Genomic DNA, 18,746 nt, shown 5'->3' on the forward strand with positions numbered 1-18,746 from the left:
GACAAGCTGGCCCTGGACCACCTCGCCAAAAAGGATGGTGCTGCATGGCCCGTGCACCCTGCAGCCGCTCCCCCTGCCCATGCCCCCAGGGACAGGTTGGGAGCTGGGCTTGTGCCCCACTGAGGGTGGCTTGTCACCCACCGAGGATGTCCCCAAGAAACCAGGGCCAGTCCTGAGCGGGATCACCCAGGAAAGTGGGGGGTCCTTGCCTGTAGCACCCCACAACCTTGGGGTTGCACCCACAGCTGCAACCATACAAACCGGGACCACCACCCTGCTCCCCAAATTATGGGACAGGTGACACGGTATTGGGGGGGTGGTCACCAAGGATGGGACATAGCCACCAGCCTGGGTGGGGGTGGGGGGTGTCATCTCCGCACCCCACGGGCCTCGGGGCGAACAGAAAGGGCTCTGTGCTCGTCCCAGCTGGGAGCGGAGCAGCCACCCCGGAGAAGCTGGGGGGCCGGGGCAGCTGAGCTCGCTCCTCCCTATTTCCCGGCCCCGCAGAGGCCAGGGACAGAGAGGGATTGTCCAGGCTGGATCCTCCGTCTCCTGCAGCTTTGGTGCCGGGAGCTGTGGGCAGCTGGCGGGGGAGGCGGGGAGCCAGAGCTGGGAAGAGACCCCCCTGGGCCGGACCCTCAGCTTCATCAAGAGGATGACGGGGAAGACGAAGGTAGGGAGGGGGGGAGCAGAGGGGAGTGACGGGGCGATTCCCTCCCTGAAACGTGACGATGGGGTTGGGGTGGGACGGGGGGGGGGCACTTCGTTTGATGCTCTGCCCTTTGGGGAAGCCGTGCCTCAGTTTCCCCTCTCCTGCCTGGCACCGTCCGTCATTAGTTTTCATACTTTGGGATCTAAAGAGGGGGAAAAACCCCCAAAAATCTTGGGGAAGGAGACCGAGGAAGGAGGCACTTGCCCAGCAGGTACCGGATCCTGCCCAGGCACTGGCGATGTGGTTTCGGTGGCGCTGCCATCGCCCCCCTGTCCCTGTCCCTGTGTTCACACCATTACGGTACATCCGGGGCCCCTGGGGAGAGCGCTGGATGGCGAGTGCCAACAGTGTGCCCAGGAAGGTGGTGGGCACCAGTGGCAAAGCCGGTCTCCCCCGGCAGCGAGGTGGGGGGCCATACGGGGACCCCTGCCCACCGCGGGGTGGGGGACGGTCCTCGCCGGGGCTCGCTGGGCTCAGCCCTTGCCGTGGCTGAGGAAATGAGGCTTTTCCTGGCGGCAGGCGCGCTTGTTTGTGTGCTGAGCTCACTGACCGCATGCCCTCCCCCAGGCCCCTCTGCTCCATCTCAGCAGTTTCCTGGAGCGATTCCTTCATTTAGGATATTTTTCTCCAGCTCCTTCCCAGCTCAGAAGGCAGCAGGACCCTGCCGAGCCTTCCTGTGCCTCAGTTTCCCCATTTCTCACTGGGAGGTGATGCCTACTCGTAGGGTGCCAGGATGTTTTGGTTGACTTTGGGTGGCCATGGGGCAGCAAGGGGGCATGGGGGGGGTCCTCCCCAGCCACCACTGCTCCCTCCCATAGTACCAGGAGCTTAAGGGGAAACTGAGGCACAGCAGTGCACGCAGCATCTTGGGGACACAGGGGCCACCGATGGCTTTATGTCCTCATGGCATTGTCGTCCACCCCCTGCTACCCACTTCTCGGGGGCAAAGCCCACCTCACCCCCCCCAAGGCGGCCCCCCAAGGTTGTGATTTACCGCCATGCGAAGCCATTAATCCGCCCCAGCCCCTGATCTCATCCTGCCTCCTCCCTGCCAGGCAGCGGCCAGCCGGATTAGTGGCCAGCTGTTAACATCATCATGGGGGCCACACTCCCCCCGCCCCCCAGTGCTGCAGTTGATGGGCCAAAACCCGCCCCGGCATAGCAGCACGGTCCGGACCCCGTGGTCGGGATGGCTCCGTCCTCGTCCCACCCTGCTGGGTGCTGAACTGGGGCTGCAAATGGTTTTAAATCCAGGATTTGTTATTATTTTTTTTATTTAGCAGGAGGAAATCGCTGCTCAAGGCCAGGCTCTTGCCAAGTCTCGGCTTGGCAAAGTTTGTCCTATAAAATCTCTGGGAAGGGAGAAGGGTCTTCGAAGGCTGGGAGCACTGGTGGTGGTCCGGATCCATGGGTGGATGGATGGGGAAAGGGCGTTGATCCCGGCCGAGGCAGTGGGACGCCGAGCCACGCACGTGGCGATTGCATCAGGCAGATAGGGGGGACTGGGGTGTGGGGGCTGTGGGGCACCCACCCCAGCATCGCTGCAGGGGGGTACACAGCAGAGGCACCCTAACATGGTCTCTACGGTGCTGGTGGCACAGGGATGGTACCGGCCAAGGCAGCGCCATCCCCATGGCGAGGGGGGAACAGGTCCTGGGTCATGTGGGTGCTCGTAGCTTGGGGGGGGTCCCAAGCAGAGGCTGCGGCAGCGATGGGTCCCTGGGGTCCTGGGACACTGCAGGAGGGAGGCACTGGGGCTCAATTGGCGATGTCAGTTGGGGGTGGCCCTGATAGAGGAGACCCCAACAGAGGGGACCCCGATAGAGGAGACCCCGAGAGGTCTGCGGGCAGCAGAGAGCACCCAGTGCCACTTAGAGGGGGGACAAGCTGGAGCCATGTGGGGGTTTTGGAGCACTGGGCGCTGGCCGGGAAGTGGCTGTGGGGAGCGGGGAGGCCGCGGAGGGGAGGGACCTTGCTATTTCAGGAAGAAATAATAATCCCAGCCACCGAGGCCGAGTTCGCTGCTGCCTCAGGGACTCGGCACGGTCCCTTCCCTGGGGAGCCCCAGCCATGTACGGCCGTCCTAGGCCCAGGGTGAGTCATGGGAACGGCTCAGGCACGGGGGTCCCGCGGGGGTCCCGGGGCGTCGCTGTTGTTGCAGGTCTCGCCCCAGCACCCGACGCCACTGGCTCGGCTCCTGCCCTCACTGGGGATGGACTGGGTGATTTTGGGGGCCTGCAGGGCACGGCGAGAGGGGGGACCCCAGGAACAGGCACCTGCGATGCTGTGGGGTGGTTGCGTCACTGCGGCGATGTCCGTTGGCGGTTTTGGCGAGGGGCTGGTGCTGGCGTGAGTCCGGCCTTGTGGCCGGGGAACCATGCAGCTTCCCCCCCCTCCCAGGGGCTGCGAGGGTGCCCTCTGCAACTGGAGCACCCCCATCTCTTCCCTTCCTGACTTTTCATGGCTGAATCGCCGCCGCTTCCCCCTTCGCCCTTTTTCCCCACGTGATGCTTGCAGCACCGCGGGGCTTTCCAGTGCTTGGATCCGGCCCTGCCACGCGGGGAGAGGCACCAGATCCCCCCCCAAAAGCACCAGACCCCCCCATGGGTGCCAGTGGAGCCTCCCCGCCATCCACATCCTGTGCCGGGGTGGCCGGGCGCCTGTTTGGGGTTTCCTTCTGTCGGTTTTGGGGCTGTTTTAGGGTTACAGCCAGGGAGGGGGAAGCAGAAGCAAACCCCGGCCGGAGGAGTTTGCACCCAGTGAGGAAATAAGAAACTAGGAATTAGGCTCTGGGTGAAAGGAGGAGCACGACCACGTCTCACCCCCGCCCCGATGCTCGGGGTCGCCTTGCAAAGGTTTGCTTCTGCTTTTGGGACCGCAATTTAATTAAAACCTGGCCTTGGCAGCAGGGCCCCTGCCCAGGAACGAGCCTGCACTGGGTTAACGGCCGCGGCTGCCCTTCAATGAACTGTTCCGGCTGGAGCTGCTGCCTGCTTTAGGGTCATTGGCTGTATTATCCTGATGGCTCCACTCCAGCTCCCGACTTTTCTTGTGCCCGCGTGGGTGCATCCCACCCTGCGTGGGTACATCCCACCCATTTCCCGCAGGGTTTGGCAGGGCCGGATTCGGCACCGCTGTGCCGTTTCCTTTGCCGCTGGCAATGATTTCTGCATGGAAGTCGAAGCAGCTCATAGACAGCAGTGTCACCTCTCGGCAACATTGGTAGCTTTTCGTGGTTATTCATTAAGCCGCCGGCATCTCTCCTGGTTGCCCACGAGGCTTTGTCCCTGTCCCCTTGGTAAGCGTCAAATGCAGCCAGGCTCGGAAGCAGGGCGAAAAAGGGACGTTTATTTGCTTAAGTTGTTTGCACCCATGGGACCCAGCAGCGGAGTGGGTGGCTTTGCCCCAGGGCTTGCCAGGTGATGCTTTGGGGTTGGGGTCCCCAAAAAGCCTCCCCTTGGCCGCAGCCCTGCGCTCTGCCGGGACTTCGAGCCGTCTCGGTGCTTTGGTTCTCCTGACAAACTTGGTAGTGTTATCTCTGGCAGTGAACGGGATAAATCTGATAAATCCTGGCTTCTCCCAGCCAGCGAGTTGGTGTTTAGCCAGGTTGAGGTTAGCCCAGCTCCTGGTGCTGGGGTTCTCTCTGAAGCTGGCGTTTTAAGGGAAAAAAGCAAAATTTTTCTGAAATATTGCCTTCAGCCCAACTTTCTGTTGCTGAGGATCTGGATGGGAAAGTGGCTTTTTCTGTCCCCCCCACCCCAAAAGCTGGCGGGAAGCGTCAGCACCACCAGAGCACCTTGCCAGGGGCAGGATCTGGCATCAATTTGCTCCATTTGGGAGATAAAAGCCCCAAAATGGAGGAAAAAGGTTGCACCGGGCCCACGATTGGGGACAGGATTCGTGCTTCACCCCAAAACTGCGCTTTAGGGGTGTTTGGGGTTCTGGGGGGGGGTTGGGGAGTCCCATGGTGGCCGGGTGATGGGGGATTGGAATCCCATGGGATTTTCTTCTTCTTTTGGGGCTTCCAGCCCTGGTGTCGCCCCAGGAAGGCTGCGGGCACTGGATGGGTCCTGCTCCCCAAAGGCGTGGGAAGGGGAAACTGAGGTAGGAGAGCAAGGGCTGGACATTGGGACACCGATCTAGGGATGCTCCGGTGTGATCCAGAGCAGCTCCGACGGGCTGGCTCTGGAGCGATGCTTGGTTTGCCCGTTCCCAGCAGCTGTGACCGGATCCGGAGTGACTCCGGAGTGACCCTTCCCAGGCTGCCGGTCCCCGCCCGGGGCCCGATCCTGAGGGTAACCGGTCCCGTTTCGAACAAAGGCCCGCGGGCAGCACGAGGCCGGGACCGGCAGCGCGACCCGCCCCCCCCCGGGGGGGGCGGAGCCCAGCTGCAGGCAGGGGCGGGCAGGAGCGGGCAGGAGCGAAGCGGCTCCGCGGATTATGTCCCGCATCGAGTCCCTGGCCCGGGCGAGGAGCGATCGTGCCAAGGTGGGTCCCGGCGGGCGGTGCAGCCCCCCCGGGGTGGGGGGTCCCCCCCCAGCCCCTCTCCCTTCGGGGGGGCATTTCCCTTCCCTGCTTCTGCTGGGGGGGGAACACCCCCATCTAACACAGGGGGGTTCAACCCACCCCCCGGGGGGGCCTTCGCGGAGGTCGCTGGCCGCCCATCCCCCCAAATTGGGGGGGGGCTCTGCCCTTCCCCACCCAGCTTGGGTTGGGGGAGCAGTTTTTGGGGTCCTGCCAGGGGGAAGGGAGTGCTGGAGAGGGGTCGTGGAGATGGGGCGATCGCTCAAACCAGCGCTCATAGGAAGGGGAGGGGGGGGGTTATGTACCTTGGGGGGTGTCCGTAGCAAAGGGAGGGCGGGGGACGCAGGGAGGTGGGCGAGGATCCTCCACAAGCCTCGGCGCAGCCGCTCCCCATTGTGCAGTGGGGTCTCCTGGGAAGACAATAATAACCCTCCTGCCTGCACCGCTGCCTGCACTCCTGCCCGCCGTCCTCGCCCTGCTGCCCCGCCGCCGGGCAGGGACCACTGCGACCCCCCGAACATCCCACCGGCAACTTCTTCGGCGAAGCAACCGCCAAACTTCCTCCATCGCTCTCGCCTGTCAGCCTTGTTTCTGCCGAAGCCGAAGGCCTTTTGGTGGCGTGGAAACCCTCCAGCTACGGCACGGCGGGTGAGGAAGTCGCCTTCTCCTCCTGCGGAGGGGGTGGGAGCGAGGTGGGACCCCCCCACACCCTGCTTTTATAGTCCACAGCCCGGTAGAGACAAAAGGCCTGCAGTCATTTGGATGACGGGGAAACTGAGGCGCGGAGGGCCGGGGTGCTCTCATCCCGTGGGACCGTTTCCCCGTTGCCCGTGACTTGACGAGGGTGCGAGGAAGGAGCAGGGAGGGGGGACACCCGGGTGCCGTCGTGCCGCCCAGGGCATGTGGCAATCGCCGGCGTGGTGAAATGATGGGGGGGGGGGGACAAGGCGGCGGGGGGGGGGGAGCCCAGCTGGTGCCGGGCACTGCCTGCGCGTGGCAGGGCTTTGTGTTCCTGCTGCCGGCTGCTGCGGGCGTGCAAGGCAGGTGGGTGTGCAAGGCAGGCGTGCAAAGCTCCGCTCCTTCTCCCTGCTTCAGTTTACCCCAGACTGGGGATTTTCGGTGGCGGGGGAGGGGGGAACCCCTGGCTCACGTGGCATGGACTGGTTTTGCATGCACCGAGTTTGTCAGGTCTGAGCCAGCTGGGGAGCGGTTGGAGGTTTTGGGGGGGGGGGTGTTCAGCCCCGAGGTCTGGGTTTTGGGGGGGCCGGTAGAGGTGGGGGCGGGTGGTGGGGGGTGGTGGGAAGTGGTTGTTGGTTCCTGCGCCGGCTGGAGGGGGGGAAATGGCGGTTTTTGTTTAAAGAAAGTTTCATCAAATCCCGTTGTGCCCCACCCACAGCCGTGCCCTGGGCCGGGGGGGGGGCTGTCGGTGTTTGTGTTCCCCCTCCCCCTCGAGGAGAGGACGGCTCCCAGGCACTTGGAGAGCAGCCACAGTCCCCGCTGCCAGCTGTCACCGCTTTAGAAATGCCCCCCCCCCCCATCAAAGGCAGCGGGGACACACACACACACAGCCGCAGGGCCCCCCCCCCCGGGCTGGGATGTGCTGGTGGCATATGGGCTGTGCGGGACCCCCTCCTCGCCATCCCGCCGCGGCTTTACAACCATGGTCCTGCATCCTGTAGCGGAACCTACTTTTGGGGGGACTCCTGGCAGGGCAGGACACCCCCCCCCATTGCTGTCTACCTTCGAGCCCCCCAAAACAGTGGAGGGGGGCAACCCTACTGCTCCCACACTGCACCCCCCCGGCTGAACCCCTCCCCCCCAAACCTGCAGCCTTGCTGCTCCGGCGGCTTGAAACCTCAGAGGGGGCAAATCTGGGGCCAAAACGGGACTTTTGTGTGCTGGGGGGGACGACACCCCCTTTTTTCGCGGGGGGAAAGGCATCCCTGTGCGGATTCGGCCCTGGCGCAGCGGCATCTTTTGTTGCCACGCGCGGCGCTGGCTTTGTTCAACACCGGGGTGGCAGGCGGGGGGGGACACACCATCCCCAATGAGGCGGGGGGACCGTCCCCAACAAGGAGGGGACTGACACAGCTCCGTGGCACTGTTTCGGGGATCGGATCCGTCACCCAGGTCAGACCTTTGCTTTTTTGGGGGGCTGCCCCCCCTCCTGGCTCTTTGCACCCTGCACGGAGGCAGTGATGCCGCAGGTGACTTTTGGGGGGGGGGGACAGGACATGACTATGGGGCAGCTGGAGTTGTCATCGCCCCAGAATCACTCCCCCTGGGGCTGGCCAGACTTTTTTGGCTCCGGAGGTGGGCGCGGGTGTGTTCTCACGCAGGAAAAGAAATCGGCTATCTTGGGCGAAGTTGTGTCGGTGCCAGTAGAAATACACCCGCCGTAGGCGTCGCACCACGGTGCAGGAAAAAAAAAAACCCACCCTAAAACCAAAAAAAACCACCCCAATTTCTATTTAAAGTGGAGAAACTTTCTGCTCCCCGTTAGCGCCAGGGAGGTTGGATGCGGGGGCACTCTCCGAAACCCCCGGCCCAGGGAAGCCACAGTGCCCCGTGGGCTTTGGGGGATTTGGCTCAACAACCCGTTTTTGTGCCGGCGGGGTTGGCCGAGGTTGGGGGTTTGGTGTCGGCTGCTGCTGGGTTTGGGGGTGATGCTGGGGGGATGTTTGCATTGGGGTATCCACTGCTGGGTGGGGGGACTCCCAGCCACCCTGTGTGTTTTGGGGGGCGGGGGGATGGGGGTGGTGGCACGGCTGCTGGTTTCCCCCCCCCAGGGTATTTATAGCCACGCGGTGGCTCATGTCCTGCCGCCTCCGACGTCCCCCCACTGTCAGATCCAGGTGTCTGGGCTGGGTAGGGGTCACCACCCCCCCCCAGTCACCCCTTGCCATGCCAGGCCATGTCCTCGGTGTCCCACTGGCAGCAGGGACCCTATGTGGCCCCCTCTGCCGGGCACGGGGAGGGCCTTTGTCCCCCACGGGGCTGGATTTGGGGCTGCCATCGGAGGGTCCCACTCTGCAATGCCCCCGCTCCCATCCCCTGTGGGCAGCTGGACCCCTGAGGGGCTCCAAGCCATCAAAGCCCCCCCTCCAACCCCATGCACCCTCCCTTCCCTATACGGGCAAGGGGCTGCGTGTGCCCCCCCCAAATACTTCCAGGGCATCCAGGGGCGGTGCTGAAACCTTGCGGGGTTTTATGGCACCGTCCCCGGTTATACGCATCGTTCCCCCCGAGTGTGGCCTTTGTGGGGTGGGGGGGACCCGGGCGTGCTGCGGGGTGGGGGGACCTAGGCCGGGTGGGGGGGGACCCAGGCGTGCTGCAGGGTGGGGGTCCGGGTGGGGGGACCCAGGCAGGGTGGGGGTCCGGGTCGGGGGGGACCCAGGCGTGCTGCAGGGTGGGGGTATGGGTGGGGTCCAGTTGGGGGTACTTAGGCAGGGTGGGGGTCCGGGGCGGGTGGGACCCGGTGTCGGGGAGCAAATCCAGGCGGGCTGCTGGTGGGGGGCGCCGCGGCTGCAGGAAGAGGAATCGCCTCCCGCCTTTGTCTGGCGGCGGTTCGGTTTCCTGCGGCCGGGGCCGGAGGAACGGCGGGGCCGGGGTCCCTCCGGGGCGGAGGCGGGGAGGCAAAACCAAGACAGAAGGAAGAAAAAAGCAAAATTAGGAAAAGGAAAGGGAAAAATAAGGAAAGCGGAGGAAAAGGGAAAGAAAGCAGGAAAAAAGGAAAGAAAAGCGGAGGAAAGGGAAAGAAAAGTGGAGGAAACAAAAGCAAAAAAAAGGGGGGGAAGGCAAAAACAAAAAAGAAAGAAGAGGAAAGCAGGGGAAAAAAGGTCGAAAAAAAGGAAAGCAAAGAAAAAAGGAAAGAAAAAAACGAAGAGGAGAGGAAAAAAGGAAAGGAAAAAAGGAAAGAAAAAAAGGAAAAAAGAAAGGGAAGCAAAAAAAAAGGCCAAAAAAGTTAAAAAAAAACCCCAACAAAACAAACCAGAAAAAAAATAGAAAAAAGCAGAAGGGGGGGGCGAAACGCGGCAAAGCAAAGAAAAAAGCAAAGCAAAAAAAAAAAAAGGCCAGGGAACAATCACGGCGCGGAGCAGGGCAGATGTTGTGGCTGGAGGCTCGGCGGGCACTGCTCCCTCCCAGCCAGGCTAGAGGCCGAGGCCGGGGGGGGGGGCGGGGGGCCAGGATGTGCTGCTGCTCCTGCGCCCTGTTCCCGGCAGATGGGGAGGTGGAGAGACCCCTCTGAGGAAAGCGGGTGAGCGCCCAATATCCCCCTCCGGCTCCGGATTGAACCCTGTCGTGTCCCCCCCAGTGCAGAGCCGGGACAGTGGCTGTGTGTCCCCCGCCAGGGTCTCCTCTCCCTGGGGACCATGGGGTGGTGGGATGCTCTGCTTAGCCCCACTCGTGTCCCATTGGCTCCCATGGTCTTCCTCACTTTCTTCCCCACCTGCCTGGCTCCTCCTGGGGAGGCCCTCGGCCTCTCACCCACCTTCCTGGGGGGGTTCGGGAGCCGGGATGAAAACCAGGACCCCCTTTGGCATCACTGAGCTGTGGGAAGGGGGATTGGGGACCCAAAGCGCCATCATTTGGGGGGGGGGGGGCTGGTGTGGAGAGGGTCTGTTTGGCGGGTGCCCCGGCGCCAGGCACGGCTGGGTGCCACGGCGGGGGGGGGGGGACGGGACAAAGGCGGCTGTGTGCCAGTCAGGGCGTGGGGGGGGGGGGGTCCGAGGCAGGAGCGGCCACCCTTGAGATGCTCGGGATAACGCCGGCTCACTCCTCTTTTCTGGGAGGGGAAAACCATGGCGAGCCACCAGCAGCACTGGGGACCCCAAAACCATCCCCATGGGGGGCAGCTGGCCTCCAAACTCACGTTTTGGGGGAAACAGGGTGAAAATATCCACTTTGGATAAAAAAGGAGGTGGGAAGGTGCAGGGCTGCTGGCTGCGATGCTCCGGTGATGCCCCCAGGCCCCATGGGTGCCGGCGAGCATCGTCACCTCCCCCCCACTGCGGCCCCCGCATCTCGTCCCCATTGGGGCTGGCGGCTGCGGTGCTGGGGGGGGGACATGTGCTGGGGCGGGGGGGGATTTCTCCCGCAGCCACCCGGTTGTCATGGTTATGGGATGATGGGAAGCACGGGCGAGCGGAGGGATCGGGGTGACTTCTCCCCAGCCACTCGGCTCCCCATCCTCCCCACCCCAGGGTGGCAGGACCCCCCGAGCATCGCCAGGGACCGGGTGGTCCCACGTCACCCCCGGCTTCCCACAACCATGAGCCGCATCCCGAAGCAAGCGGGAGCCGTGCCGGGTGGTGCTGCCGGGCGCCCACCGTGCCGCAGCCCCATCAGGCGCCCGTCGCATCTCTCCGGGCAGAGCAAGGAGAAGGAGAAGATGAAGGAGGGCAAGGAGAAGGACGCTCGCTACACCAACGGCCACCTCTTCACCACCATCACCGTCTCCGGCATGACCATGTGCTTCGCCTGCAACAAGAGCATCACGGCCAAGGAGGCTCTTATCTGCCCCAGTGAGTAGCCAAAACGGGTGCAGCAGCTTTGCCGGGGCAGCTTTGCCAGGGCGGCTTTGCTGGGTGGGCACGGCAATCCCATTGCAAGAGGCTGGTTGCTCCCGGTTTGGCTTGCGTGGATTTGTGCCGCGGAGCAGGAGGGGTGCTCACGGAGATGATTTCTCCGAGGCATCCTGGCAAATGCCGGCGTGCCACCCTGGCACGTCCCAGCAAGGCAGCCAGCACTGCCAGCTTCTTCCAGCTCCCCCGGTGCAGGCAATGCTGCAGTGCCCGATGGAGCCGGTGTGCCTTTGGCACCAGGCTGGTGCGGAGTGTTTTGTCCTCCAGGGTTGGGGGGGATCTCAGTGGCACCATGGCAGCTCAGCTGCTCCCTGGCAGCTGCGGCTCCGGCAGCACCTGGTGTAATCCGCATCCGCCTGGATTCCCCCGGCATCTGCTCCTGTCGCTCCGGCACTGGCTGCTCCCCTGGGATGGGGGTGGCGGGGAGGGTCCCCCGATGTCTCCGGGGTGGCCGTGCCGTCACCTCTCCCTGTCTCCGTCCACCCCCCTCCAGCCTGCAATGTCACCATCCACAACCGCTGCAAGGACACGCTGCCCAACTGCACTAAGGTGAAGCAGAAGGTAAGCACCCGCCCAGCTGTGACAAGTGACACGAGCTGGCCGGTCTCAGCCGCTCCAGATTTTTTTGGGGGGTGGGGGAGGGGGGAACACGGGGATGATGACACCCGCCATGATGCCTCCGCTCCCTCCCCCAGCAACAGAAAGCTGCGCTGCTGAAGAACAGCTCGGCGTTGCAGTCGGTCTCATTGCGCAATAAAAGTGAGTGGGGTGCAATGTGTCGGGGGGTGAGGGAGGATGGGCCCCCCCCTCCATGCTGCCTGTCACCGAGGTGTCGGGGTAGGGCTGGGTCCCTCTCCCAGCTCTTGGAACATCCCCCGGGAGGGCTGGGGGATGTGTCCCTGTGGGGGGGATGCTGGGGGGGGATGCTGTATTGGGGTGTCTCCCGTGGGTGGTGGGGACGCCGTGAGCAGCCTGAGGGGTGACGGGGGGGTCATGGCATTGACCCCCCAGTGTCCCCCCACCTCAGCTGCCATCCGGGAGCGCCCCAATTCGGCTATCTACCCCTCGGAGAGCTTCCGCCAGACGCTGCTGGGTCCCCGCCGTGGCCGACCCTCCCTCTCCCTCTCCAAGAGTGTCTCCACCACCAACATCGCAGGGTAAGCTGGGGTGGGGGCGGAACGGGGGGGGGTGTCTGGGGGCATCCTCAGAGTGTCACCATCATGTCCCACCCCTCCAGGACATTCAACGATGAGTCTCCCCTGGGGATTCGGCGGATCCTGTCCCAGTCCACAGATTCCCTCAACATGCGCAACCGCACGCTGTCCGTGGAGTCGCTCATCGATGAAGGTGGGGACCCACTGGGGTGGGGGACACGGGGCTGGGGGGGGGTGACACAGAGCGCATGGCCAGCCCCCATCTCCCACCGCCCTCCCGCGCAGGCCCCGATGTCATCCTCAACCAGCTGATGAGCGACTTCGAGACAGACGGGAAGGACTTTGAGGCGGATTCCTGGAGCTTGGCCGTAGACAACAGCTACCTGCAGCAGCACAAGATGGACGTCATGAAGCGCCAGGATGTCATCTATGGTGAGCAGTCGTGTGCGGATGGCCTGGGCCGGTGGGACACGGGGGGACGGGGTACAATGGTGAGTTGTGAGGGACAGGTTAGGGGGTGCAGGGATGGGTCAGAGCTGCAGGCATGGGGATGCAGAGATGGAGGACCTGGGGGTGGCGTAGGGGACACAGGGATGGGTCAGAGATGCAGGGACAGGGATGAAGAGATGGGGTCACGGGGAAAGGGAAGGGAACAAAGACACGTCAGAGGTGCAGGGAGGGGAATGCAGAGATGGGGACATGGGGACACAGGGACAGGTCAGAGATGCAGAGATGGGGGACACAAGGACGGGAAGGGACACAGTGATGTGTCAGCGACACAGAGATGGGGATGCAGGGATGGGGGACATGGGGACAGGGGTGGGGACGCAGGGATGGGTCTGAGATGCAGGGGTAGGGGACACAGAGATGGGGATGCAGGGATGGGGATGAAGAGATGAGGGACACCCGGAGGCAATGGGGACAGGGTGGGGTGCTGTCCCCCCAGCGCAGAGCCAGACCTGCTGCGGTGGCTGGCCCCCCTCACCCATTCCACCCCACTGCAGAGCTGATCCAGACGGAGATGCACCACGTCCGCACCCTGAAGATCATGGCCAACATGTTCCGCAAGGCCATGCTGGAGGACCTGCAGGTGGATCTGGCCACGGTGCAGAAGATCTTCCCCTGCGTGGACGAGCTGAGCCAGATCCACGAGCGGTTCCTGGCACAGCTCCTGGAGCGTCGCAGGGAGTCCCTGGCCCACGACAGCAACAAGAACTTCGTCATCAACCGGCTGGGGGACATCCTCGTCAGCCAGGTGGGGACAGCGTGGGGCCACCAGAGCCAGCGGGTGCTGTACTCCCCCACTGTACGGGCTTGCTGACGTCCCCTTGTCTCCCCCTGCCAAGTTTTCGGGTGCCAGCGCAGAGCAGCTGAAGAAAGCCTACTCCGAGTTCTGCAGCAAGCACACCAAAGCTGTGAAGGAGTACAAGGACCTGCTCGCCCGCGACAAGCGCTTCCAGCAGTTCATCCGGGTGAGCGCCCATCCCCGCACGGCTCCAGAGGCACCCCCGGGATGGGTGTTGGGGTCTCCCTGCGGGCTCTGGGCTTCGTGCCCTGCTGAAAGACTCTTCTGTCAGCTCTGTGCCTCAGTTTCCCCAACTGTGTGTCTCCCTAATGCCTCTTAGCATGGTTATGAGCCCGGGGGGAGGGCAGCCGCTGCTAATGGGGTGTCCTGTGCTTCCTTCCCTCCTTCCTCCCTCCCTCCGGCCTGCCAGAGGATGACGCGATCCCCGCTGCTCCGACGTCATGGGGTGCCTGAGTGCATCTTGCTGGTGACGCAGAGGATCACCAAGTACCCGGTGCTCATCGAGCGCATCCTGAAGAACTCCAAAGGTAATGGGGCTGGGGGCAAGGGGGCAACATGGGGCGGGGCTGCCCATGCTGGTGGCAGGAGGGAGGTTTCCAGCCCTGACCGTGTCCCCCAACCCTTCATCCCAGACAACGAGGGTGACTCTGTGGACTTGTCGCGAGCGCTGAAGCTGGTGAAGGAGCTGATCTCCTCCATCAACGAGGAGGTGCACACGTGCGAGATGAACGCACGGCTGTGGGACGTCTACAGGCGTGTGGATGGCCGTGCCAAAGTGCAGCTGCCATGGGAGAGTCGCGCCGGCGTTTTTGGCAAGGATGAGCTCTTGCGGCGTAAGCTGGTGCACAGCGGCTGCATGCTCTGGAAGACGGCGGCTGGGCGCTTCAAAGGTGGGGACCAGGGTGCTGGGGTGGGGACCAGGATGCTGGGGATGGAGATGCCAGGGGATGGGGATACTGGGAGACCAGGGTGCCAAGGAGTGGGGTACCCAGGACTGGGGATGCCCAGGGACCAGGGTGCTATAGGATGGAGATACTGGAGCACAGGGTTACTGGGGGACCAGGGTGCTATGGGATGGGGATACTGGGGCATGGGGATAGTGGAGGACCATGGTGCTATGGGATGGGGGTACCAGGGCATGGGGATGCCCAGGGACCAGGGTGCCAGGGAATGGGAATGCTAGGGCATGGGGAACCAGGGCATGGGGATGCTCGGGGAGGAGGGTGCCAGGAGATGGGGGTACCAGGGGATTGGAGGTACCTGAGGATGGGGCTGCCAGGGACCACGGTGCCAAGGGATGAAAGATGGCAGAGGATGAGGGTACCTGCGTTTGGGGATGCTGGGGGACTGGGGTGCCAGGGGATGAGGGTACCTGGGTATGACAATGACAGGGTACCAGGGTGCCAGGAGATGGGGGAACCAAGGGAATGGAGGTACCTGGGGATGGAGATGCCAGGGACCAGGGTGACAGGGCCTTGAGGTACTAGGGTATGGGGGTGTCTGTGGAGCAGGGTGCCAGGGCACAGGGGTGCCAGGAGGCTCTCACCCTCCATGGACAAATTTGGGAGGAGCCCAGGGACGATGGGGGCCCTGGGGCTCTGCAGGGTGGGACATGCCACTGCCTTGCACCCACCCCAGCATCTCACATCCTTGTGCTCCCTCCCAGATGTCCTGGTGCTGCTGATGACAGATGTCCTCATCTTCCTGCAAGAGAAGGACCAGAAATACACCTTCCCCATGCTGGTGAGCTGGCGCCACCCACCCCCCCCACCACATCCCGGCCCCCCACCACAGCTGGGACGGCTGCAGTGGCACTGGGACAGTGTTCCGACCCCGTCACCTATCCTGCAGGACAAGCCGGCTGTCATCTCCCTGCAAAACCTCATTGTGCGGGATATTGCCAACCAGGAGAAGGGGATGTTCCTGATCAGCGCGGCGCCGCCGGAGATGTACGAGGTCCACGCTGCCTCCCGCGACGACCGCAACAACTGGATGAAGGTCATCCAGCAGACGGTCAGCCTGTGAGTGTCAGCCCTGGGGAGGGGGGGGGGCGGATTTTTGGGGGGTCCTTATGGCCGCGGGGTGGGCGATGGGGAGAGGGAAGGTGGGCGCAGCTCTGGGTTGGGTCCCCTGAGCCGTGGCAGAATGCAGGTGGAGGGAAGGGTGGACATGGTGTGATGGGGTTGGGGGGTCCCGGCTCTGAGCATGCCTCCCCATCCCTTCCAGCTGTCCCAGCCGCCAGGACTTTCCCCTGATCGAGACAGAGATAGAAGCATCCTTACGCAAGCTGAAAGGTGGGTGCTGCTGCCACAGGAGTCCCCATCCCCCCCATTCCTGCTTGTCCCCCCCCATCTCTGCTCATCCTCTCCCCACTCCGCAGACCGTATCCTGCAACACGATCGGAAGATCACGGCGCTGCTGGAGGAGAAGGTGGGGCTCTTCGCCGACATGCTGGCCCTGGCCAGTGGCTGCGAGGAGCCCTCGCCCACCCTGGCCCCCCGTACCCTCTTCCACTCTGACTCGGTTGAGGGTTCCCGAGGGGAAAAGCTGATGCACGACGCCATCCGGGAAGGTACAGTTGCTCCGGGATGGCGATGCTCCAGATGGGGAAACTGAGGCACAGGGCTGGGCTGGGGTCCCCCCAGCAGTGTGGGGCTCATCCTGCACTTCCCCACAGTGGAGTGCCTGAAGGAGATATTCACGGGTGCTGGACGTGACCGGGACCAGAATAACCTCGCTGAGGCTGAGAGCTGCCCCAGCCCTGGCGCCAGCAGTAAGATGGGGTACAGGGGACGCATGCCGGCCAGGGAAGGGGGCTGCGCCTGGCTTGGGATCCCCTGAGACTTCGGTGGGGCTCACCCCCTGCTTCTCCCTGCAGACGGCGACGCTGGCAGCTTCAACGGCTCCCTGGAGTTTTGCAGGGCGGATTCAGATGCTGGGCAGCGGGTGAGTGCAGTGGGGGGGGACACGGGCGGGACACCCCCACCCTGTGCCGGGGCCACTGTGGTGTCACTGTTCTCTCTCTGTAGGATGGGAATGGCAACCAGCTCCTGCAGAGGGTGCCCCAGGAGGTAAGGGGGGATGGGATGTGGGAGAGACCCAGCTCCCTCCCTGTGGTGCCGGTGTGCCTCAGTTTCCCCACCCCGGTTCACCAGGGGTTCACCATCCCGTCCTCTCCTCCCCAGGAGATCAACCAGCGGCTGGTGAACCTCTATACCCTCCTGCACGGGCTCCAGGTTGGTGGCACCATGCTGCGGGCAGGAGGAGGACGGGGATGGGGGGGGACAAGCCGGCATCCTCCCTGCCTGCACCTCCCTGCCTGCACCCCCCCTGCCTACATCCCCCTCCCTGCACTCCCCTGCCTACATCCCCCTCCCTGCACTCCCCTCCCTGCACTCCCCTGGCTGCACCTCCCTGCCTGCACCTCCCTGCCTACATCCCCCTCCCTGCACTCCCCTGCCTACATCCCCCTGCCTGCACCTCCCTGCCTGCATCCCCCTCCCTGCACTCCCCTGCTTACATCTGCCTACATGCATCCCCCTGCCTACATCCATCCCCCTGCATTCCCCCTGCCTACATCCCCTCCCTGCATGCCCCTGCCTACATCACCCTGCCTGCATGCCCCTGCCTACATGCATCCCCCTGCCTACTTACATCCTACATCCTCCTGCCTACGTCCCCCTGCCTACACCCCTGCCCGCCTCCCCGCAGGCGGTGGTGAGCCAGCAGGACACGCTGCTGGAGCTGCAGCTGCAGGAGGGTCCGGAGAAGCCATCCCGCCGCGGTTCCCAACCGGCCCTGGCCGAGCTGGCAGCACGAACGGGCGAGAAACCGGGTACCACGGAGCTGGCACTGCTGCAGCGGCAACACGGGCTGCTGCAGGAGGAGCTGGGCCGCTGCCGGCAGCTCTGCCAGGAGCGGGCGCAGGAAGCGGCAGCCCTGGAGACGAGGCTGCGGGACAGCGAGCAGGAGCGTGCCCGGCTGGAGCGCGAGCTGGACGAGGCCCGGCGGCAGTTGGGTGTCCTGCGGCAGGAGGGTGGCACGCGGGGATGTCGCGGGGCTGATCCGCGGCGGAGGAGTCTGCCGGCTGGAGATGCGCTCTATCTCAGCTTCACGCCGCCCCAGGTAGTAAGGAGGATGGGCTCACACGTGGCACAAGTGTGTCCAGCCTCAGCCCACCTGGGTTGGGGGCCTGGGGAGGCAGGGGATGAAGGATGTGTTCATGCGTGGCATGAGTGCATCTGGCCTCAGCCTATCTGGTTAGGGGTGCAGGGAGGGGGTAGCAGGGGAAAAAAATGTGCTCGTGCATGTCACGAGTGCATCTGGCCTCAGCTCATCCAGCTTTGGGGTCTGGGGAGGCAGGGAAGGGGGGAAGATGCACTCATGCATGACATGAGGGCATCCAGCCTCAGCCTACCTGGGTTTGGGGTGCAGGGAGGAGGTGGTGGTGGGAAAGATGCAATCACACATGGCATGAGTGTAGCCGGCCTCAGCCCACCTGGGTTTGGGGAGCATGGAGCCAGCAGTGGTGGGGGTTAAAGATGTGTTCATGCATGGCATGAGTGCATCCAGCCTCAGCCCACCTGGGTTTGGGGCCTGGGGTAGGGGGAAGATGCACTCATGCATGACACGAGTGTGTTCAGCCTCAGCTGATCCGGCTTTGGGGCCTCAGAAGGTGGTGGTGGTGGATGGATGCAGTCATGCATGACAGGAGCGGGTCCAACCTCAGCACACCTGGGTTTGGGGTGAGGGGAGGCAGTGGGTGGGGGGGGAGGGGGTGTGTGTGAAAGATGCACTCATGCATGAAACGAGTGTGTTCAGCCTCAGCCCCCGCATGTTGGCGGGGGGGGCACGGGGGCTCAGACCTGACCACCCCCCCACACCTCCCTCTCAGCAGCTGAGCCACGGCCCCCACCCTACCAGCCTCTCCTACCACCACCCTGCCTTTGCCCCCTGCCCCCGGGAGGAGCTGGATTACCAGGGGGGCGATCCCGACCAGCTGCGGGAAGGCGAGGATGCCCTGGATGCGCTCCTAGAGGATGAGGGTTTGGGGAGCCGCCACTCCCCCCCCGCCAGCCCCCGAGGTGGGTCCCCGGGATTGGGGAGGGGGTGCAGGAGCTGGTCCTGGGCACCCGCTGTTGCTGGGGAGGGGGGTTTTAACCTGGTGTTTTCCCGTAGATTTCCTGAGGATGCAGGATATTCCTGAGGAGGTGGAGAGCAGCCAGGAGCTGAAGGAGGGCGATGGGGGCTCTTCGGACAGTTAGGGAATGGCTCCAGCCCCTCCCGGCCCCCCCAGCACCCCATAACTCTGCCCCCCCCCAAAGGAGATGCTGGGGGCAGGATCCGGCTGTAGGGGGGTTGGGGACAGCGAGATGGGGGGCACCTGGGGGTGGTGTGGGGAGCTGCTATTCCCATGGGAGCCTTATGGGGCTGGGTGGGTCCAGTTGCCCCCTCCCCTCCTCCAA

The 18,746-nt window shown here is 64.0% G+C and overlaps 1 protein-coding gene across 7 annotated transcripts; it reads left to right on the forward strand.

Moving 5' to 3' along the window:
* The first annotated feature begins 471 nt into the window (after positions 1-471).
* On the forward strand, positions 472-18,663 carry ARHGEF2 (Rho/Rac guanine nucleotide exchange factor 2). Of its 7 annotated transcripts, XM_052796529.1 has the most exons (23): positions 5,080-5,200; positions 5,638-5,884; positions 10,611-10,761; positions 11,315-11,382; positions 11,517-11,580; positions 11,849-11,978; positions 12,059-12,168; positions 12,261-12,407; positions 12,980-13,230; positions 13,322-13,447; positions 13,691-13,808; positions 13,914-14,171; positions 14,948-15,024; positions 15,133-15,302; positions 15,508-15,575; positions 15,662-15,853; positions 15,959-16,054; positions 16,160-16,227; positions 16,311-16,352; positions 16,467-16,517; positions 16,993-17,406; positions 18,176-18,365; positions 18,460-18,663. In XM_052796529.1, the coding sequence occupies exons 3-23, from the start codon at positions 10,629-10,631 to the stop codon at positions 18,543-18,545; spliced, it is 2,859 nt and encodes a 952-aa protein (XP_052652489.1). In that variant the 5' UTR covers positions 5,080-5,200; positions 5,638-5,884; positions 10,611-10,628; the 3' UTR covers positions 18,546-18,663. The 7 variants fall into 7 exon arrangements, with proteins under 7 accessions (XP_052652488.1, XP_052652484.1, XP_052652487.1 ...); XM_052796528.1 differs by lacking the exons at positions 5,080-5,200; positions 5,638-5,884 and adding an exon at positions 472-673; XM_052796524.1 differs by lacking the exons at positions 5,080-5,200; positions 5,638-5,884 and adding an exon at positions 508-673 and having other exon boundaries at positions 18,179-18,365.
* The last annotated feature ends 83 nt before the right edge of the window (positions 18,664-18,746 follow it).

Source organism: Harpia harpyja, chromosome 9 (assembly GCF_026419915.1).
Source record: "Harpia harpyja isolate bHarHar1 chromosome 9, bHarHar1 primary haplotype, whole genome shotgun sequence".
In the NCBI taxonomy this organism is placed as follows: Eukaryota; Metazoa; Chordata; class Aves; order Accipitriformes; family Accipitridae; genus Harpia; species Harpia harpyja.